The 23964-nt window shown below is 42.8% G+C and overlaps 1 protein-coding gene across 1 annotated transcript; it reads left to right on the top strand.

The window, feature by feature from the left end:
• Positions 1–10302: 10302 nt before the first annotated feature.
• On the top strand, positions 10303–15897 carry lpl (lipoprotein lipase). Its single transcript, NM_001308995.1, is given in 10 exon segments — positions 10303–10549; positions 11134–11339; positions 11880–12059; positions 12446–12557; positions 12888–13130; positions 13416–13658; positions 14582–14702; positions 14801–14983; positions 15073–15180; positions 15282–15897. Coding segments are annotated over 10 exon segments (1551 nt in total). The 5' UTR covers positions 10303–10446; the 3' UTR covers positions 15334–15897.
• Positions 15898–23964: the final 8067 nt, after the last annotated feature.

Raw genomic sequence — 23964 nt, forward strand, 5'->3', positions numbered from 1 at the left:
ACCGCCGTGGGTGGAGATGGAGAAACCTTCTGCTGGGTCTGGTCTGTTCCCATCAGTCGTTGGTGCAACACTTCCACTGGCTAAACCTCTGACTATTGATAATCCTGTAGTACATAACTCAATTAAAATCTGCCATCAATTCAGGAAGCATTTTGGTTACTTAGGGATGAGTTTGCAAGTTCCATTCGCATCCAATACATTTTTCCAACCTTCATTGTTGGATGCTGCATTTCAGAGGTGGCGGGGACAAGGTTTGAAGACCTTTAACGACTACTGATAATCCATTTGCCTCTTTTCAGCAACTGGTCGACAAATATAATGTTCCTAGCTCAGATTTTTTTTTTTAGATATTTTCAGGTTTGTCATTTCATCATGACCTCCATCACAGGGTTCCTTATTAAATCTCCTCAAAATACTCTGGATAACATTTTGATATTCAATCCCACCTGGAAGAAATCCATATCTAAATTGATTAGCATGATCTCAGCCGTAGAGTCTCCCTCGATGCTAACCATTAACACATCTTGGGAGCAGAATCTTGGTGAAATAATTAGTGAAACAGATTGGGGAAAATACTGTGAGGAATATTAACTCATCCTCAATGTGTGCAAAACACGGTCCACCACAGTTTAAGGTTGTGCATCGTGCTCACCTCTGTAAAGCCAGATTAGCTCAGATGTATCCACAAATTCATCCACTGTGTAACAGATGCAAATCATCAGAGGCCACATTGATCCACACTTTTTGGTACTGCCCTAAAATACAGTGCTTTTTTGGAAATATCTGTGAGGCACAGATGCATCTTGGGAGTCAAACTGACTTTAAACCCACATGTGTTTCTGTTGGGAATAAACAGTAAGGCTCCCACATCGCCTGCAGGTGGTCAGAGGATCATTACTTTATCAACTTTGCTAGCTCGACGCCTCATTCTTCTTAAGTGGAAGGATGCTGCCCCACCCACTTTATCACATTGGACTCGAGATGTGCTTTACCATCTTAAACTTGAAAAAATAAGATCTACTGTGAGACGATCAGAGCATAAATTTTATAAGGTATGGAGACCATCAACTTTTTTAGTCTACCATCTACAAGTGTGACAGAACGATGCCCCATTTTTTCTTTCTTTTCTTTTGATATATTTGCACTTTACTTATTGTTTTTTTTATATGCTATTTCACCTATACTGTGATTGATTTTATATATTCATGTTTCTCTCTGCTAATAACTTTTACCATTTATTTCCTAATATTTTCTTTACTAAAATTGATATTGGTGTATACGTCACTGATAGCAGCAGAGGGTGGGGGACTGGGTTTTGAATTTGTTTGTATTATGTTTTAAAACTGAAAACATAATGTATAAAACACTAAAGTAAAACTCCTGACTACACCCTTTGTATACTTCTCTCAGTCATGGACATTTTTACTCGTTTAAAATCTTAACGTTCATAGGATAATATAAGTACAGTATTATATAGTAATTAAGAAAATCCTCAAACGTAGGCAATTTCAAGTTTTTTTTTTCTTGTCGTCCAAACCTTCCAATGGTCAAAAATTCCTCCTAAAGTTGTAACTGTTTTTTCTTTCCTCCACTAGAGGGCGTCCTCGAGTCACTAATCAAATCTGACAAGCCCCCCCCCCCTCAAATTTGAAGCTAAAAACAGCCAAAATAAGTTACATAACATGATCATTTAAGAATGAACATTTAAGAATTGGCTTTTTGAGAAAAGCGGCAGAAAAGATAAAAAACAAATGTTTAAGTGTAGAAAACAAGCCACTCCTCGGTGAAAGGTCAGCAGATGCAGCAGCAGAAACACTGATCCACATGACGTCCACCTCTGGATGGAGGGAAAACACCAGCCGAACAGAGACTGTTGTGCAGAAACTCAGATGGAATGAGGTCATCCTGCAACAGGAATTCACCCACATGTACCCCACTAATCCGGGGGGTCTCCCCTCCGCTGGGTGAAATCTTCCACCCTTTCTGGCCTCTTTGGGTGATTTATTCATTTTCTTTGAAGTCTTCTCTGAAAGGTTCCTGTAACTTTGGGACTTTGCACTCCTTTTCCAGCAGTTTGTCATCTGTAAGCATGCAACTCTGATTAACTTAATGCAGATTTAAATGAACTTTGGAAAAATGAATCCTCAGTTTATGCAGAGAATAAATTCCGTAATTGATATTTTTACCTCATGGGACACTTCCCCCCTCTTCATTCATATGTACGGTTTGATCTTGCATTCTTCTCCAACATGTGTTTTTATTTAGGGCCCATTTGTAATAAAGTTCCTGGATCTTTTGCTCCACGGTGAGCTGTAGAAGGTAAACTAAAGTCTCCTGCTGGTGCCGGAGCCTCACATGTGAGAAAACAGAGCAGCTCATGATCTTCCACAGCGGGCTTCTGCTGTGTTTTTGCACCACAGTCCAGTCTTTCATCTCAATCTGGTTTGTGTGAGACGCTGGTGCAGGACAGCAGTTTGGAAGGAAGTCTGCCTCCTTTTTAGCAGGAAAACAGGCGCTTCTAAAGTTTTTAAAGTAACTCCTCTGGTTTGAGCCCTGTGGATACGTACGTATAGATGTGTATTTAAATGCTTAGTCACTGCAGGAAAAATAGAAATGTCGTCTTTTTTCATGTTCTATGTAAAAGCCTTCTACTTGCATTTACCCACAATGCAATGCAGTGTCATGCTGCTCGGGATCTGTTCCCGTTGAAGATGCAGATGCTGCTCAAGAAGCTGAGCCGGCTTTAGTTCCAATCCCAGGATTTAGGTTTTTATCTAAATTTAAGTTGTTTTTGGGGTTTTAACTTGTTCTTGTGGCATTTTTCTGATGACGGTAGACATGTATACAGAAAATGGAGCCTCAAATTGCATTTTTGGGTATTTCTTTATTCGTATTGTTGTGAATCAGGAGCAGACAGAGGAAAAAGATGCAGTTTTGAAAAACTTAAAGCACATGAAATGGGTGGGGCCACAGACTCCCTGCTCCGCTCCATTCTGATGCATTCACTGTCATTTAGATCCATGAAAGTCTTTGTTTTAAGTTTGAAATGCTGTTCATCTGTTGCACTTTGTACAAAAACATTAATACCACGACCTGGGTCTTGTTTTTGTGATAATCAGTTTTTTTTTCTTTCAAAATTGGTCCAAACATGAGAGTTTTACGGTCATTTTACTGCATCTGCAAAGCTGTGTCTGATTGTTTACGGACATGCCCAATGTGGCGTCGCTCAGTCTTAAACGATGCTAACAGGCTAGCGTAGCATCTTTAGCAGTACAACTCATTGGTTGGGGCTGTAAGCTAGTGGTAGAGCGTGCAAACAGGTGGATGATGGGAAATGGAGTTGTTTACTAATAAACTCCTGCCGCGCTGCAGAAGCTGTCCTTAAACGACAAAGGTTTTTGATTTTGGTTAAAAACGGCATCATACCACTGGGAACACTTTGGAAATGGATCAAAAAGATGATCTGAGTGGGACTTTAAATGAGTTTAGTTCTTCTGGAGACGTTTACACGCAGCATTTGAGATGCAGCTGTGATGCAAACGGCTTTTCTAGCTTTATTTGATCAAAGATTCCTCATCAAAAAGGAAGGTTTGAGCAAAAACAGACGGTTTTCAAAAGTAAGCAACAATAATTCCTCATTTGCTCGCTGTTGCAACAAGCTCCAGGGTCCTTTGAGCTGAGGACACAGACATCTGTGGCCCAACAGGGATGATGCAAAGCGTGTTTTGCTCCCCCAGGCAGCCTCTCGAACATCATCTGTCCTTTTTCCAGCAGGAAGGGAGAGCTGGCACCCTCTGCAGCAGCTGAAATTCATCTGTTCTGAAACCTCTGCCTTCAAAGTTGGTTCATCTTCCTGCTTAAGAAATTCCAGTCAGGCCAGACTGCATGCACAGCCCCCCTCCCCAGAGTCTCCCTGCAGCTGGCTGAGGACCAGCATGACCGGCTTCAGTCATGGATGAAACAGGGCCTCATTCCGGCTTTCGCTGCATTCCTCCAGCAAAGAGAAACCAGTCGCATTTGTGCAACTGCCTAAGCATTCTTTAAGCCCCATGAAGAGAACATACTGCATCACACGGCCGTGCAGGATGCATGGCATGCGTTTGTGGTACTGGTCACGGTGCGTAAAAGGCGGTGGGAGCTCTGCAGAGGCTCACACAATGCCCACAGATGTACAGCAGCGTCCCGCGACCGTTGCGTCGATTCATGTAGGACATGTTTAACACGAAGCCGTTCCTCTGCAGGAACACGTCAGTGGTACCGATGCACATCAGGACTTTAGAGGAGGCGTGATGCTCTGCACACACCGTGACCCTTGTCTTTGGGATCACACTTGAGAAAGCGGCTAAAACATTTTTACCAAGCGGCTTCACCTTCCACCAAGAGATCACTGCCACCGTTGTGCAAGTCTAGCTTCTCAGCCTCTCATACAGGACTCCAGTGTGACTTTTTAAATGCTTTCCTCAAAGCAGGAAAATGCTGTTTTTGGTGTTTTAACATGTTCTTGTGGCATTTTTCTCGAATGATAGAGGACATGTATAAATAAAAATGGAGCTTAAAATGGCAATTATGAGTTTTTCAAATTGCTGTGAATCGGGAGCAGACGAAAAAATGCAGTAAAAAAAAAAATCTTGTAGGTGTGACATGGAAAATGCGCTGGGGGGGTCACAAGCTCTCAGCAGCCGGCCGGACTTCATTTTCGCTTAAAAAACCCCAAAAGAATAAACTGACCTAAAATCTGGATTGACAAGAAAATGAACATTTAACTTTTATGTTCAATCAACTGTTTTAAATTGGAAATGAGAAAAAAATTGTTTAAAATTTAAATCTAATATTAATAATAAAAAAAAAAGCAGCTGAGCTATCAGACACAAGAAAGGCTAGTAAGCTACACAATATAATGCGTCTCACAAAATTTGGAAAATATTTTTGTTGTAACCACTTGTGGCATTTTCTGATGGGGACATATGCAAAGAAAATTCAGCATGTGTATTTCTTCAGATTGCTGTGAATCAGGAGCAGATGGAAAAACTTCACTTTGTATTTTTGATGTAGGAAGTACGCCGGGCTCTGCTCCATTCTGATCATCCACCGTCATAAGCATAAATCCGTGAACGTCTCTGTTTTCCTGGTCTGAGCTGGAATCAAAGAATCAAAATCAACGTTATTGTAGATTCTTCACATCTGCATCAAAACCAATGAATCGAAATTCCGTTTTACTCTTTCATGTTCAAGAGAAAAGTGCTTGAGCACTGTTCATGAGGGGAGATGGGTGGTGGAGAGGGTGTTCAGCATCCTGTTGGCCTGGTGTGTGAAGCTGTTTCTGAGCTGGTGGTGCTCCTGTACCCCCCCCCCCCCCCCCCCCCCCGAGGGCAGAAGGCTGAACAGGTTGTGGGCAGGGTGGTGTGCGTCCTTGACAATTGTTAGAGCGTTGCGGGTGAGATGGGTGATGTATAAGTCCTGCAGGGAGGGGAGTGGCGCTCCAATCATTCTGCTGGCCGTGTTGACTATGCGCTGCAGGGCACTCCTGCTGTTTGTGCAGCTGTCCCCCCCCCCCCCCCCCCCCCACACACACATTAATGCAGCCAGAGAGGATGCTCTCAATGGTTCCTCTGTATAATCTGGATCTAAACTGTACGGCTGGATGGATACGATGTTGCTCACCTTTTTTGTTGCTCGGGTAATGTTAGGTCGGGGGTGTGAGGGGCTGTTAGCTAGCTGTAGAGAGTGTAAAAAGGTGGATGATGGGAAGTGGGGGCAGCAGGCTTACTCCACCCCAACGGTCCGCCCCTCAACTCGGAGGTGAATTTCTAATCAACTCCTGCTTCTCTGCAGAAACTGTCCTAGAAAACGGCACTTTAAAAAAAAATGATATTGGTAAAAAACAGCATAATCAGAATTGTAGAGACCACAGAGAACTTGTTTAAAATGGATCAAAAGATGATCGGAGCAGAAAACATGTAGCAGAACATTTGACGTTAAGAGAATATGGAGGAATAACCACAAATGTGGAGTTTGGAAACATTTATTTCAGACAAACGTGTGTGAGCTTTACTATTTTTATCTTATTCCTGTAAGTTTTATTCTCTCCTTCTCGTACGTGACGTTTGATTGGAGGACCGACCCGTCCCTTCATCCAGTTTGACTATAAAGTCAACATGGAGGCCAAACGACCAATCCGGCTCAAGACGAGAGACCTGAGGTTTAAAAACCCAGACTGGCTCTGCGTAAAAAAACAAGAGCTGCTTGTGAAGTCAACAGAAGGGAGGTGAAAGTGTTTGTATCTGGAGGCGCATGATTGGCTGTGGTGAACCTAAAAGCATTTATGAAACCGTTTTGATCAAATTTGACAAACCTTCAAGTGTCTGGAGACGAGCAAAAAGATTCACTCTGAGGTATTTTTTTCTGTCGGTGACTAAAACTTGAACGTTTGTTATGGTGACCATATGAGGTCAAAAATGACTCAATCAGAAATGCTTCACACTATTGACTGCAGCAAAGACGACTGCTGCAGTCATGGCTTGTGGTCACGTCTGCCGCTCCTCCCAACGACCGACAGCTGCGCAGTTCAGCCTGCAGACGGCATGAGGAGGATCTGAAGTGCAAATACGGGAAATCGAAATCTTTCAGAATAAAAGTTAATTCCAGGAAATGGCAGTCCAGGCTGGAAGAAATGGACTCTTCAGAGAGGAAACCACATGCAGAACACGCATGAATTCAACCCTTCCTCACAGGAAGGTGGAGATGATCCCGTCTGCATGAATCCTAAAGGTTTAGACTGCAGACGCTAGATTTGGGGCCTCATTGACTTTAGATTCAAATCCTAACGCCTTACTTTAGGGTCACATTAAAATCTATGGAGACAACACAAGATGTGGAGTAAACTTTTAAAGATTTTTCAAGATGCAGATCCAGAGCAGAAGCAGTCGTTAAACCCTTCCTCGGTGACACAAACACACGTAAACACCGGGATGAGCAGAAAACATGGCCGATGAGGAAGCAGATGGAAAGTATTTATCAGGGTTTTAAATATTTGCTAGTTTTGAAGCGGCAGCACACATCCTAAACAGCTTCGTGAAAGCAGCTGTGCGTGACAAGAATGTGAAGCAAACCTGCAGACGTGGGGATCACAGGGTTTCCTGTGAGAAAGTAGGAAATTTCACGGCTCAAAACTGTTTTTTAAGGAGATGAAATATGTCAGATAACTGATGATGATGATGCTTACATGCAGGATTTATTCATGTTCTGACCAATCTTAAAATCCTACTATTTAACACTTACTGCCCACCTGTGGACAATCATGGGGCATCCAGCATGAGGAGGCTGCAGGTCGTCTATAATGATGCCTTAAGGATTTTATTCAAACCGCCTCGGTGGTGCAGCGCGAGCACTTTGTTTGTTGGTGCAGGAGCTAAAACTCTCCACGCTTCAAGACATTTTATCTATGGTTTTATTTATCGTCGTAATGCTTCAGATAACAAAATCATCTCAACTGTCCCCAATGAAAGGTACAGCACTTTTACGTTTTTTAAAGTCAGCAGTAGTTTTAGTCTTTTTTTTTTAAGTTTGATACTTGGTTATTTTAGTGGTTTTTTGATGTCGTCCGCTGCCCGTCTCTTCAGCCTCTCTTCCTTCTTTTGTGTCTCTTCAAGGGTTTGAACCTCCTCTCTGGAACTGGGCGTGTCTCCTGAACGACACTCACTTGTCCTGGTTATTCATCACCGCTGGAACCAGGGCAGGAGCAGAGTCTGACGGAGATCAGAGGGGAGGAGGAGGCGCTGCTCCCGTCTAATCACCGGGTTGGTCTGCCGGTCGGACCGCATGCATCACCTTCCTAACGATCGGTCACATTTATAGTTCAGCCCAGCACTTTCTCTCCCCTCTAGTTTGGTTAAAGTGGATGTTTTGCCTACACGGTTGCAGCAGCTGCTTCAACATCACTTCAAGGCTGGAAAAAATGATTTGTAGTTTTGGTCTCCTGATGTTTTTGTTCAATTCTTTTCTCTTTAGTTCATATTTCTCAAAGAGTCACGGTTGCTGCAATGTTTGGTCCTGTAAAAGTCGCAGTTTGTTCCAGCAAAGGGGAAGAAGTGCTGCTTTCCACCGAGATCTGTGTCTTTAGCATTATTTTTGGTGCATTCTAGATTTTTGTCATTGTTTTTTTTAGGTTTTAACAGATTTCTCAGTTGGTTAGAAGACAGCAGAGGCCACAAGTGAACGAAGGTTTGGGGGCCGAGTCGAGAAGGACAAAGAATCAGTTTTCTTTGTTTTGTTTGTTTGCATTTCTACGTTGTCAGCATGCCTCTTTTGCGTCAGTGTCATGAGATTCTTGCTTCTCTTTATCCGTCTTATCACAGAAGCTACATTCGGACTCTGCAGATATTTTATCGGAACCACCAAAACGAAGACACTTTTGTTTTTACGTGAAACTAAACATGAGGCCTTCAGTGTCTGGAATGCTCCAGATTAGTTGATAAACTTTGTTTTTTCAGTAAAAATAGGACTTTTAATATTCACGGTGTCCTGATCCATCCATTGGTCAGAACCTGCTGTTCCTGTTCACACAGGTCACCAGTCTGTTGCAGGGACGCACACTCGTCATTTTACGATATTAATTGATTTCTTTCTCCCTCCTTTTACTTTCTTTAACAAAAAAAAAAATTCAAATGACCAAATACATTCAGCAAAAACCCTTATTTTAACGTTTCCTTTGGAAGTTGGCCTGAACACAAACTGTGATGTTTTTTGAGCTGCTGCCAGCTCGTAAAGAAAAACTATGGGACAGAGTGGACCTACCTCTGTCTCTGCTGCTGAAGCAAATTCGTCGTACTTCCACTTTTGGAAGCAAAAGCCTTCAGATTAGTTTGTGTTTTGTTGCTTCAAGCCTGAAGTCAGAAAACCGTAGAAAAGAAAAAGCTTCTTTTGGGAGCGAGCTCCTCTTTAGCTGACCTTAGCCGATCAACGGAAGCCTAAGAAAATCCCCAAATTAAATCTACACAACAAATGTATCAATTAAACTGATTAATTGTCCAGCCCACCAGTTGACCTTTAACCTGTGTTTTTGGACTTTGGGAGGAAACCGGAGAGCCCAGAGAAAACCCACACATGCACAGGAAGAACATGCAAACTCCACACGGAACGGCCGCATCCAGGATTTGAACTGGGACGTTCTCACTGTGAGGCTAAAGCGCTGACCACTACACCACTGTGCACCCCTGGTGGCCGTAGCATTGAAGGCGTGCAGTTTAACCCCGGAAAACCCCAAAACCATATTTAGTTATTTACCTACTTGATGACATGTTTGTTTATACAGGTCTGCCAACAGGCCGAAGTGCATTATGGGAAAAATGAAGGCACTAGAAACACAAAAAGGCCTCACATTTTCATATACATTCGTAAATTACGATAAAACAGAGGTGCATTATTTCAGTGCTTTACAAACATTTGATAGCCTGTATGTGTTAAAAGACCAGACTTAAAATGCAGGAGTGGACGGTAAAAAAGGAGCCAATAGGAGGACTGCAAGACGAAAAACCAAAATGACCGATTTAAGTGGTGAAATATGAGCAAATGGAAACAATAGAACAACTTGTGCAATGGTTCAATTTTTTTTTCTAATTGCAACATTTAGCAGCAGCCTAGAAAATAAATAGAAATTAAGAAATGCATCAAATAAATAGACAATAGGAAAAACTAACATGCATCCCATGTTTTTACTGAAGAAATGGAAGAGGACAAAACATGGAACAAAACTGAACTTTACTTTGCTTGACATCATAAATACAACCAGAACAAATCTGAGTGATTAGAGAGGTAAAAAAAAACTGAGAGAAACAAAAACAAAACTAATAAAATAAAGATAAACTGAGCAGATGGTAGCAAAAAAATGTGAATAACTTATTTTATCACTCATTTATAGAAACAAAAGGTAAGTTTGTTTTCATTTCTGGTTCTTCCAAGCAGCCAAATGTAACCCTGTGGGTTCTCCAGGGATAAAATAAACAACTATTTAGGCTTCAGATACTAATATTTAGAATAAATGTCTAAAAAAATGTCTAAGCTGAACTCATATTAAAATGTTTCTGCTTTAACTCAACCTTTGAAAGCGTAAAATGGTTTAAAAGTTGATCAACTTCATCGCCGGAATTCTTCCTGGAGAATGGCTCCATCCTGGGGGGGTTCCCCCCTCCCTGCAAACCATGCCCCCCCCCTGGTCTGAGTGCCCGCCCATAAACGCCCCAGCCAATCACCGGCGGGTATTCAGATGAGCCGCATATAAAGATGCGGCGCCGCCGCCGCGCTGACAGACCGCAGGACGCTTCACCCCTAGACCGCATCCATCCACGCACCTCTTTGTCACCGGTGCTGCGGATTCACGCGGGTTAACTTCAAATCATCCAGATCCGGATCGGCTCCCCCAGCAGAGAAAACAGCAGCTCCAACAGGAACATGGGAAAGGAACTCCTCTGCTTTTTCACCCTTTGGATAACTTTGGGAAACATTTCTGCAACTTTTTCTTCTGATCTTGAATCCAACACCACATCTCTGTTTGGTATGTGAAGGCATCCTTTTCATGAAAAGTCATTTGTTTAGTGCAATTTAAAGTTTAGAGATGAACAGCTGTTGCAGGAAATACAGCAGGAAGGAGGGTTAATGACCGGAAACATGTTTGTTTTCTAAATAAGAGAAAAATCAGTTTTTTTTATCAACATGTGTGCATGAAGGGTAAATTCAAGTCTTCACGTTTACTTATTTTTAAGTATTTTGGGAGTATTTGATGAGATTTCGTATTAAAAGATTCAATCTGAATGAAATCCGAGTGTTTTTCCTCTAATGTAGATGCTGGAATAGTGAGTTTTTCCTGAATACCTGCTGGTAGGAATACAGCAGAAACAGTAGGGGGCGACACTGTCCTGCCTCTTGAACCCTGCTCAGACTGACTGTCGCATGTCTGAAAAAAAGAGTGTAATATTTGTCTGAAAATGTCACGGATGCTGGGAATCTTGGATGTTCCTGACTGAAACTCGTACGGCACCCGATCCGGCTCCCTGCGGCTTTTTTTTTGGATTCCTGTGGCGCCACAACAACAACCTGATGACGTTTTCCACACTGTGTCCCTTTGTGTCGTTGAAACAGTGAACAGCACGACCACGGCTGCTCCGCTGCCAACCACCACGGAGTGGATGACGGATTACGCCGACATCCTGTCCAAGTTCTCCCTGCGCACCGCAGACATCCCCGATGAGGACATGTGCTACATCCAAGCCGGCCATCCAGAAACCATCAAGGACTGTCAGTTCAACGCAGAAGCTCAGACCTTCATCGTCATACACGGCTGGACGGTACTCGCCGCACTTTTCATTCGTTTCTCAGCTTGAAAATACCAAAAGAAAATACTCGTCATCAGGAACTTTGAAGCAGGAAACCCAAATCGTGAGCGCTGACCAATTCCTCACTGATGCTGTTCCGTGAAGATGTCAGTTGGAGTAAATCCGGCAGGAACAGCAGAGGAACAGTTCACGCATCCTCTGCGCTAATGCGATTTAAGGCGAGTCATGCAGCCAAATCTGAACCCAGTGATGGCTTGGCTGCTCTCCAGCAGGGAGGGTTAAGGCCAGCGGGGATCACGCCATACTGCAGCTGACCTCAGAGGTGTCTGACCGCCAACGCAAGGTCACCCGCATGTTTGCCGGGTTGAAATTGAGCACGACTCCAACCACGCAGCTCACAATTCTCAGAAGAATGAGATTTTTTTGCCAAAGTTTCTTAAAGAGTTCCTTATTTGGGGTGAAAGTAGGAGCTCAGTCGGGTGTTTTGTCTGCGAGCGGTTTCATAAAAACACGCAGGTCCATTTTTGATGATGTCTGTGCGTCCCGCTGCAGGTAACGGGGATGTTTGAGAGCTGGGTGCCCAAGCTGGTGTCTGCGCTGTACGAGCGCGTGCCGAATGCCAACGTCATCGTGGTGGACTGGTTAACCCGAGCCAGCCAGCACTACCCCACCTCTGCCTCCTACACCAAACTGGTGGGCCGGGACGTGGCCAAGTTTGTTACCTGGTTACAGGTGAGTGCTCCTCCGTGCATGTGCTAGTCGTTTTGCAGATGGAAGTGCAGTTTTTTTGGCGTTTTTTTATATTCCCACATGTGCAGTGGATTCATTTTCCTACTGGTTTTGATTTGAAACGGCCATCAAAGCGTTTCATAGCCGTGTCTGCGGTTTCCCAACGCGGAGTGGGGTGCAGCTGTGCTCGTTTTGCAGGAGCACGCGTTCGGCTTTCCCCCTCTTCTTGCATAACTTTCCAGTTAAAAGTCCTCACAAAGTTCTGGCAACGAATTGCACAAACCGATCGTTGATTTGGAACGGCTCCCAAAAAAACCCCTCCGGCAGCCTTTGGACTGTGCGACTGCATGTGACGCGCTTTTTCACTTCACCTGTCTGTCATCCGTCAGAACGAGCTGCAGCTGCCCTGGGACAGGATTCACGTGCTGGGTTACAGTCTGGGGGCGCATGTGGCTGGAGTGGCGGGACACCTCACCGATAACAAGATCAGCAGGATCACAGGTAAAGGAAATCATTGGTTGGAAACGCTCCGATGACGATGCAGAATCATAATAAATAACAGTCTCACAAACATCAGTGTTTACATCACCAACCTGCATTGTCTGAGCTTACAGTCTGCATGTTCAACCCCCCCCCATTTACCATCAGAAAGCTTATCCGGCTCTGAAATCTCTTTGACCTGCTTAGTAGAATGGTTTGTTTACTGTACTCGGGTCAGCTGCCTGTCAGGGCCCCCATTTACATTGAGGCCAAAGGAAACGCATGCCTCTGTAGCCTCAAATAGAAATCAGTTCTCACATGTTTTTCCCATTGTGCTGCCCCCCCCCCCAGGTTTAGATCCCGCCGGCCCCTCCTTCGAGCACGCAGACGACCAGAGCACCCTGTCCCGAGACGACGGCCAGTTCGTGGACGTCCTGCACACCAACACGAGGGGCTCTCCTGACCGCAGCATCGGCATCCAGAGGCCCGTGGGCCACATCGACATCTATCCCAACGGAGGCACCTTCCAGCCGGGTTGCGACATCCAGAACACCCTGCTGGGGATCGCATCAGCGGGGATCAAGGGCCTCCAGAGTACGTTAAGTGGAGACATGTAGAAGTCTCTCCTGCAATCAGAAAACCATCATTGGTGTCAACAGATAGACTACAGTCAAAGTAATCGTTTGTAACTCTAAAATAAACATTTTCTCCTGCTAAAGAGACTAAAACAACCATTTGATTGGATGCTTCTTTACATTTAGCTGCAGGGCTTTTACAGAACTAAATCAGAAATGCCCATCATGTCGGCATCAGTGACCCCATCAGGAGATGTGATGTTTCACCAAAATCTCTCCTGTGCTCCTCCTCCCTGTGTGGCAGACATGGACCAGCTGGTCAAGTGCTCCCACGAGCGCTCCATCCACCTGTTCATCGACTCTCTGGTCAACACCCAGCACCAGAGCATGGCCTACCGCTGCAACTCCAAGGAGGCCTTCAACAAGGGAGTGTGCCTGAGCTGCAGAAAGAACCGCTGCAACAAGCTGGGCTACAACATCAACAAGGTCCGCACGGCTCGGAGCACCAAGATGTACCTCAAGACGCGCGGCATGATGCCCTACAAAGGTGAATATCAGGGGGCAGACCCGCCTGTGTGGGCTCTCGTTCAGCCAGGTAGATTCTGTCATAGTGGGTACAAAAGTGGTCGACTGGACTCGTTTAGTTTTTATCTCAGGAGCAACGTCTTCTGCTTTTTTCTTCACCTGCTACTTGATCAGAAGACATAAAATACACCTGCAAAGGTGACGGTGTGTGTAAACATTGAATGTATAGGCCCACACTGATCATCTTTTTGGTGTATTTTAAGTGTTCCCAGTGGTCTTTATGCAGTTTTTAGACAAAATAAAAGAAAAAAATCCGTCGTCTTGGACGGCATTTTCTCGTCTGCTTCTAATTCACAGCGGTTTAAATAAAGAAACACTCAGAAATGAAGATTTAAGCTTAATTTTCTTTATATATATATATATATATATATATATATATAATATACACATACAGATGTCCCCATCATCAGAAAAATCTACAAGAGCATGTCAAAGACACAGTTTTCATCTGAGTGGGTCTTTAAGTCCATTTGGATTCATGCACTTAAAAAGGAATTAGTTGTATTCTTTGCATAATGGAAATTCTTTCTTGGTGCATAAGCTGCAGTTGGTTAATATACTTATTGTAAATGTGACTGCCTACAGCCAGCAGTGATATATATTAGTGAGGTTAATCAACAAGCCACACACTCATTTGGAGGAGTTAATGCAGGATTACAACCAGCAGCCGGCTCAGAGGAGGCCATAAGAAGAGGGGGTCATGGGTATTTTGGTGGCTGGTATGCAAAAGTAATGAAACAGCTCGGCTGGAACAGTTTCATCATGGATTGAACTTAGTGCAGGGAGAGAAATCAAGCTAATGAAATTATTATTTTTTTTTACTAAACCCACTTATGTCTTTCTGTAATCAACTGGGATTTGATGCTATTTGCTTTCTTCTTGTAGTTTTTCACTATCAGGTGAAGGCACACTTCTTCAGCAAGAGTGAGCAGAGCTTCACAGAGCAGCCAATGAAGATTTCACTGTTTGGAACTCACGGGGAGACAGAGGACATCGCCTTCGTCCTGTAAGAACGGCGAGCTTTCCTTCACATTTCAAACACGCTGAAAACCATCCACCGAGCCAGAGGCCGTGACCTCCGTCTCTCCCCGCTCATCTCTGCAGGCCAGAACTGAGCTGCAACAACACCGTGTCCTTCCTCATCACCACCGACGTGGACATCGGCGAGCTGATGATCGTCAAGCTGCGCTGGGAGAAGGACGCCATCCTCAGTTGGTCCGACTGGTGGGGCAGCAGCAAGTTCCACATCCGAAAGCTTCGCATCAAATCTGGAGAGACTCAGTCCAAGTGAGTTTGCGGTTTCCACAAGGCGGGAAGTTCACTTTAAAAAAAAAAAAAAAAGAAGCAAAACAGATAAATGCTGACGATCATTTCAGGGTGATCTTCAATGCCAAGGAAGGAGAGTTTGCTGATCTCGTCAGGGGAGGAGAAGATGCCGTCTTTGTCAAGTCAAAAGAAGACAACATCAGCCGCAAAGAAAGGCGGTAAGTTACTGCCACTCCTGTGAGCTGCCATCCAAACACCAAATCTGATCGGTAGTTTTTAAAGGACCTCCTTCTTGGTTTGGTGTCTTTGTTCTCACCAGGATGCACAGACTCAAAACTGAGGGCAGTCTTTTTGGAAAGAGCGAAGCCTGAACCATCAACCACCTTCACATGTCCAAAGAAAGAAAGGACACGGCGACGCCTGACAAGCCTACTGAAGTGAACTCTTCACCTCTTGAAAGCATCGTTTTTTTGTTTTTTTTTTCCTGTTTTTTTTCCAAACTCCCACATCAACCAACACAACCTCATCCGTAGCGATGGAAACAAGTCGTGATTTTTCCCGTCTTTCTGAAAATTCTGCTGCTGAAAAAGTTGAAAGTTTCCTTTTTTCAGCATCTTTGGCCTCTTTGTAATCGATGTTTCTGCTTTTATATCCCACCTGTACTGTTCATAGCCTGATGTGTTTGAGCCATTGAACTCTCGTGCCTATGTGAACTTGGATTATTTGTAACAGATAAATGATTCCTAGTGACAGGCATGATTGAGAGAAATCTGTTTTGTTGTGTTTTTGTCCTTTTGTTTGTATTAACCACTAGTTACCAACAATCGACAGGGACCAAAGAGACATTTGCTATCTACTGAACAAAAAAATGACAGCATTACCTGTAAATACATTCATCTGTATCATTATTTTTTAAAATACGACTTATGTGTTCATACCTTGTCTCTAGACGCCTTTATTTTTTCTTTTTTTGTGTGCCTGTATTGGTTTTTGTGTCACTAGTCACTTTATAACTGCAGCCATTTAGATGTCAAGATGTTTTCAAAATTCTCTCCTTTAGAGATTTTGCTTTGTTTTATTAAGATAAACTGCAGCCAGTTTTTTCTTCATAATTTAGAAATGACAAATTCTTCATGTTCGGATGATTTATTACCCATAATTCACCAGAGCGGAGGCGCTTCAAATAACCCCAGCCTTAGAACTAAAAGTAAAAATCTGACAAAGCTGCTTAATAAATAAAAAAAAACAACAAAAAACAAAACGTATTTTTTGTACATTTATACATCTGTATATAAAGTTTTATTTTGGGCGTATTATTGCTGTCTGTGTTTCCATATTTAAAGCGTTTTGTATTTTTTCACAGATGAGATGCGGGGAGAAATGATCCATTTGGATCTCAATGTTAAAGGAAAAAGCCCAGAAGCTGTTCAAATTAAATAAAAAAAATAAAAAACGATACTACTCAAGATAATCATCAGTTCTCAAAATGATTTGAAGCCAAACTTCTATAAAATGAAGAACTCTGTATGTGGAAGAACATGCATGAACATATGCTTGGGGTATTTTTACACACCATCCGATCTACGCCATAAAATAATTGGAAAATCAAGAATCCAACGTTAGTCAGGGATCCTGCAGATTAAATCAACAATTTAGGTTTCACAAACAGGTCTGTTCACTGATGTTAAAAAAACAACTATAAATGTAATTTAGTTTAGATTCCAGATTAACTCTTGACAGATATTTCATTGATTTTTAAAGTAGTCCTCTCCAGCAGCTGAGCACACGGATGAGAGCTAAAGGCTTCTTGTGTTGGACAGATGTTACAATAGACTGATATGAATCTTTGGACACACAGGGTGTATATTTGTATAAACCCCTTTTTGGATTTTAGGCTAAACTTTATATCAATTAACACAATTGATTTGACAACATTTGATAGATGCTTGATTAAAGATTTGTAACATGGGACACTTTGTTGTTGTCCTGTAAGCTCTTGTATTTGTGTGCGTAAAAGATCAATTAATTAAATGGCATAAAATATTTAGATTTTTGTTCTAAAAATTGTGCTTCATGGTGTATCACTAATCCTCTCACTCAAAACTGGAAAATGTAGACAGAAAGATGCGATCTATTGACTGTAAATGAAAACTGGACTGAGTGACCCCTCCCATCAGGCGTGTCACTGCAAAGCAATGAAAGGTCAAAAGGTTAGTAGGTGACTTGGTTTCTTTTGTGAACTGAAGTTTACAAAGAGGGAAGTGAGTATGAAAAAGATCCCAGGACGGCACATCAAGGCGAGCTTTGGCAAGAAGGTCAGCGTAGTGTCCAGAGCATGGAGGCACCACCAGGAGACAGGCCAGAACATCAGAAGATGTGGAGGAGGCTGTAGGAGGGCAACAACCCTGCATGAGGACCACCACCTCTTTTTCTGTGCAAGGAGGAACAGGAGGAGCACTGCCAGAGCCCTGCAAAGTCACCTCCAGCAGGCCACAAACGTGCAGGTGTCTGCTCAAACTGTTAGAAACAGACTCCATGAGGGGGGAATGAGGGACCAACGTCCAGAGGTTGAAGTTGTGCTCACAGCCCAACACCGTGGAAGATATTTGGCATTTGCTAGAGAACGCCAGGATTGGCAAATGGGCCACTTGTGCCCTGTGCTCTTCACAGATGAAAGCAGGTTCTGACTGAGCACATGTGACAGACGTGACGGAGTCTGGAGACGCCGTGGAGAACGTTCAGCTGCTGCAACATCATCCAACATGACTGGTTAGGCAGTGGTTTGGGGCATTTCTTTGGAGGGCCGTACAGCTCTCCATGTCCTCACCAGACGTAGCCTGACTGTCTCTAGGTACCCAGATGAGATCCTGAGACCCCTTGTGAGACCACATGCTGATACGATTGGCCCTGCGTTCCTCATAATGCAAGACAATGCTGGACCTCATGTGGCTGGAGTGTGTCGGCAGTTTCTGCTAGAACCAGAGGCCTCCAACCCTTTTCCTCGTGAGCTGCTTGTTTTGCAGCTAATCCCACTTCAGTAAGTACTGTTTACCTGGATCAGGTGAGTTCAATCAGTCAGTTACTTGGCTCAGTTGATCCAGCTGATCAGTAATTACTGAAGCAGGGTGAACTGCAAAACAAGCAGGGCAAGTCGCTCATGAGGAACAGGGTTGGAGACGCCTGTGTTGGTTGAAGGAATGTAGGAAATGGACTGCCCCCCTCCCCATTTCCCCAAACCTTAATCCAATTGAGCACATCTGGGACACCATATCTCGGTTCATCCACCAACGCCAGGTTACACCATAGAGTGTCCAGGACGTGGCAGATGCTTTGGTCCATTTGTGGGAGGAAATCCCCCAGGAGACCGTCATCAGAAGCATATCCAGACGTTGCAGGGCCGTCATGTGATCACATCGAGGCCGCACCCACTACCAAGCCTCATTTTGACTTGTTTCAAAGTTTAAACGACAGTTTGGCCACAATGGATTGTCCGCGGTGGAACCAGATAATCACTTTGTTTGTTTTTAACACATTTATGTCCAAAAGAGTCCCCAGTTCATGCTGTAGCACATCTGTATTGATGTCCATATGACTGCATCTCCCGAGTGTTTGATATGTCATTCCCAGGGTTGAGTTTCTACCAAAAAAGAGTAAATAGAAGTGGGGAAATGACAGATCCTTGTGGGGCTCCTGTGGAGACAGTCTTGATGGAGGCGGCCGTTTACTCTGACCGTTGAAGTCTCTCTGTCAGGAAGGACAGTACCTAGAGGATCAGGTGAGAGTCAACCTCCATGTGGAGCAGCTGAGGTGTAGTTGCTGAGCTTTAAAGGCACTTGAATTTGTTTTGGAAATCTTTTGAGTACCACTTGTCAGGATCTCCTGGACAACATTACTATGTCTTTGGACCACATCTGCAGATCAAAGTAAACAGATGCAGCACCAGAGGAGCCGTCACTCCAGTTGTTTTCACGTCTGCAGCCCAGATCCCCTCTTGAGCTGAACATGATCAGGAGACGTTGTTGTTGGCAGTAAATGATGCAACACTGAAGCCTGAAACAATAACATGTCGGATTTTCTGGGGTTTTTTTCTCCAGGAAATTCCCACACGACGTGGGGAAAAGTCGGAAAAGCATAGAGCAACAGTCGGGATCTGGATTAATGAGGTGAAAGCTGATGAGCAGCTCATGCTGCAGGCCTGTTTGTTTAGGATTCAGTCAGAGCTTTGAAACCTCAGAGGTCGATCTGACGCACACCTGACAGCTGCTTCTTAACTGATAGGAACTCGAGCAAAGAATTCTCACTTGGCTTGTTTTTTCAAAGAATTCTTCGTAAATTGGGGTGGGGGGTCGGAGAAATCTTGAAATACTTTCCCTACTTGTTCTGTGAAAACATGCCTTAATGTTTCTGCGTTTTTACATCTCTGAATCTTTAAAATTTTGTAATACAATTTTTTTTAGATTTATTTATATTCTCTTGTCATCAAGATGTTAAATGACTTAACCTGGCTTTAACTGTGGAGTTTGTGTGCTTTACAACTCCTTTGTGATGTGCTGATTCCCTGCTGTGCTGTTTCCGTTGGCATTTTCCTTCAGATAAAAACAGGAAACAGAGACATGACGTTGAATGGCCTCATCACAACAACAAAAGAAGTGTGGAGAAAACCTGCTAGGATCAGATAATCCTATTTTGTTTCAGACACAAAACTAAAGTCACTTTAAACAGTTTGATAGTAGGAACAGTTTGTGTAGGATCCAAAATGCAGGAGACCAGGCTTGGTGGCAGAAACGTAAACATTTAATTCACTAGAACATGAAAAAATCCATGTAAAAAAAACAAAAAAGTGACAAAGCAGATGACCTAACAGCTGAAAACCAGACACTTAAATACCCTGAAGGGTAATTAACAGAAATTAAAACATCTGAGATGATTACCAACCTTATCCCGAACATGACTTGATTTAAACTTCTGAAGGTCAAAAATCATGTTGTATATTAACAGTTTCCAGGAGACATTCCAGACATGAACCTGTCTTTCAGTGCAGTCACTGTATATTTGGACTAATTTTGTCCAGGAGATCCTTACATGATGAGTTGCGGCCGGGTAGCTTGGTTGGTAAGGTGAAGGACTGACATGCAGGAATCCAGGTTTCGATTCCCGGGAATGAACAAGCAAGCAATTGAACTGGTGAGCAGTTAACCCAGTGAGGGCCCTTGGACAAGACCCTTAACGCTACTGCCTACCAGCATGAATGTGCATGAATGACCCAGGTGATGGTCAAAGAGACCCCTCTCCCATCACCAAGTGTGAATGAAGAGTAAATGAATAATGGACACATTGTAAGCGCTTTCAGTGTCTGGAAAAGCGCAGATAAATAAAATCCTTTATTATTATTATGATACATGCCTACTGGCTAAAGAAGGTTGAAGAATAGGCACATGGATCAATACATGAGCAACACACAGAAGAGCATTGGTAAAGACTCCAGAGGAGCCAAACACCAACTCCTGGTTGACAGAACAGTCGCTCAAGACTGCAGGTCACGACACACCAACCTGTGCACAGCCTGGATTGATTACAAGAAAGCCTATGACTCAATGCCACACACGTGGATCACTGAATGCTTGGAGCTGTACAACATCAACAGGACTCTAAGAGCCTTCATAGGAAACTCAATGAAGCTGTGGAAAACCACCCTTGAAGCCAATGGGAAGCCACTTGCACAAGTATCCATCAAATGTGGGATATACCAAGGTGATGCTCTGTCCCCACTGCTGTTCTGCATAGGTCTGAACCCCCTCAGCCAAATAATCAACAAGACTGGCTATGGTTACCGACTCAGAAATGGGGCCAACATCAGTCACCTCCTCTACATGGATAACATTAAGCTATATGCTAAGAGCGAGCGTGACATTGACTCCCTGATCCACACCACCAGGATCTACAGTACTGACATTGGGATGTCATTCGGGCTCGAGACCTGCAACCGGATGGTGACAGAGAGGCAAAGTAGTCCACACAGGAGGGGTCTCACTCCCAGAAGGAACAATAGCAGACATCGAGGACAGTTACAAGTACCTTGGAATTCTGCAGGCAAATGTCAACCTGGAGCAGGCAACAAGGAAAGCTGCAACAGCTAAACGTTGTCTATAAGTCTTCGCAAGGTTTTCACCAATTGTTGCTGGTATTTTGGCCCATTCCTCCATGCGCATCTCCTCTAGAGCAGTGATTTTTTTTTTGGGGGGGGGGGGGGGGGGCTGTTGCAGGGCAACACAGGCTTTCAACAGACTTTCAACTCCCTCTATGATGAAAATTACAGGCCTCTCTCATCTTTTTAAGTGGGAGAACTTCCACAATTAGTGGTTGACTAAATACTTTTTTGCCTCACTGTGCAGTCATTGGACAGACAAAGCAGAAAATTAAAGGAAATGACCAAGAACCAAACAGGCCAGTTTGGTTTGCTTCAGCTGCTGATGTGTGGTCTGGCTCTGCTCTGACCACAGTTTTTGTGGTATTTAGCTCTTTTTAAGCTAACGAACGCTCACCCTTTCAAAAGTTGTGGTAAAGAAAAGAGATTTACAAGTTTGCAAATCTAATCCAGCCTGCAGTCCATTTACCAACTTTAAATTTTGTTTATCACTTCCGTCAAAAGTGTTCGTACGCGGTTGCATATCATTCCTAGATATAAGCTAAATGTTTGGAAGCACATATAACGGACAGGATTTTACGAGCTGCAAACTTGATGGAAGAATTACGACTGTGTTGACTTTTCCTCTTGGAGTCTGTTCCTCTCTGCTGTGGATCTGGCATCTGCTTCCATCTCTGCTCACGTTGTTCCAAATATTTCCCCCGCAAAGTAGAGGATCCAGCAGCGGCAAGAGAAGAAAAACAAATGCGGTCAGTATTTTTCGAGGAAAATGTTGACACTTTCATGGAGTAAAAAATCCAAGAAGTGGGATGGTTTTCAGTGTCGTCAATGTTTTGGGTACATCAGTGCAGCTTCCTTCTCTGAACTTCCACTCCGAAGTAGAACCATATAAACACTATTCAGTTCCAAAAACATATTTACTGATTGAAAAATGAATATTTACAGCTACATAGATGGATGAACGTTGTACCACTTCATTGATCCCAACTTCAAGATGATTGTGCTTCATGACACGAATATAATCACGTCAGTAAATAAAAAAATAGTCCACTGCTTAAGCACAACATGACTAAGGTGTATGGGAACACCCCCTTCTAATTAAATGTGGGGTCTGCAACATTTAACACTGAAACAGTCACGTGATCCAGTTTTTTTTTTTACTGATCAAACCCAGAAAGAGCTGCAAAGTCCTACCTCAATGTTCAGAAAAAATATTCTATTTATGCTGTTGTGACTATTAAACCCCTTATTTATAAAGTGGAGCTTTTAAATATTGACACAATTTCTCTTCTATTTAATATTTAATAGCAGGACATAGAAGTTCCTTTTAAAAAAGTCCTGTTTACATAAATTGTAAGAAAGCCAAGGCAGACAAAGCCTTTCCTGTCATTACGTCTGTGCTGCCCTGTCATCTTTTTTCTGCGTTTACTATCAAAAAGAAACATAAGATTGGTGTGAATCCATTTTGTTTTATTTTTATGCATGGTAATACAATTCTATACTTTAAGAAGTTTGCCTCTGAACAGCAACTAGACACTGATGTCCACTAAAGATAAAAACAAGTTCTTTATTTTAAAAGTGAACGATTCTGAGAGTAGAGTAAACCTTTGCTCAGTTATCTGACAAGGAATTAAAACAAATTAACCAAAACAACAAAGATTTAATTCATATAAAACATTTTAACAACCAATACAAATAATTTTATTGATCTGAGCCAAACAAATGAGTCTCTTCATCTGCGAAGATCTCTGTTGTTGCCTTTTTATTTTTCAGTTTTATTTGTGTTCCTTTAGTGTTATTGAGGTACTTTGGTCCTGGTCTATTTCCTCACTGCTTGGGTCATAAAACTATAAATGTTTTTGTTAAGTTTATACATTTCAATAGTTTAGCTTGTTTCATGTCTGCCTTTGGCTTCCTATTGAGATTATCAACAATCCTACATCCAAACTTTTGCTTTGGTGTGAAAACTTTTTTCACATTAAACCAAAACTGCTGCAGACTTTACTGTGAAAGATTCAAAGAGACGGATCTCCAAATATAAAACACAAGATTAACATTTTGCTTGTGCTTCAAACCTGTTTGCATTTGTCAAACCACCTCATTCTTCTCCAGCAGAACCACTGATGCTCTTTCCAATCTGAGCAAATGGCTTTGAGTCAGTTGAATTACACAAACTTAAAAAAATAACTTTTTTTCCCAAGACCAATTGAAAAAAACTTTCTATTATACTAATATTTTTCTGCAACAGCTTCACTTGTTTTTGCGTGTGCTTGTTTTCAAACCGAGCCTCTGCAGACCGTCTGGACATTTCTTAAAGAAGTGCAGAATTCAGGGGGAGGACAGACGTGCAAAAGCAGCCAAAAAAATGAGACCCTTCCACCCAAATTTGACTGAAAATGAAAAGATCAAAACTTATTATGCAAGTACATTTCAATGTACATTAATGAATATATTGAAAGAATTCATTTGGTAAAAGAATCTGGGCTGTAAACATTTGCTTTTAAATGGTTTGTGAGATAATATAATAAAAGTAAGGCATTCATCAGACTTTGTTGATTAAATAATTGGACTCTGGGATCTGTTATTTGGCTCAAAGGTTTCATTGCAGTTGTGTGGCCTTGCGCCTTTAGGACGGCTCCAGATGGGCTTGCTCCATAATGTCTCCTCAACTCTTACCAGATGAACTTGACATGAACTTTTAACTGTTTTACATAAGCTCTCATTATTTTTATTTTACGTTTTAAATGTTCACACTTTTGTTAATGTAATTTATTGTTTCCCCCTAACCAGGACTCCCTTGAAAAAGAGATTCTTAATCTCAATGGGACATTTAAATAACGGGTAAAAACAATAAGAA

Source organism: Oryzias latipes, chromosome 4 (assembly GCF_002234675.1).
Source record: "Oryzias latipes chromosome 4, ASM223467v1".
Taxonomy (NCBI): Eukaryota; Metazoa; Chordata; class Actinopteri; order Beloniformes; family Adrianichthyidae; genus Oryzias; species Oryzias latipes.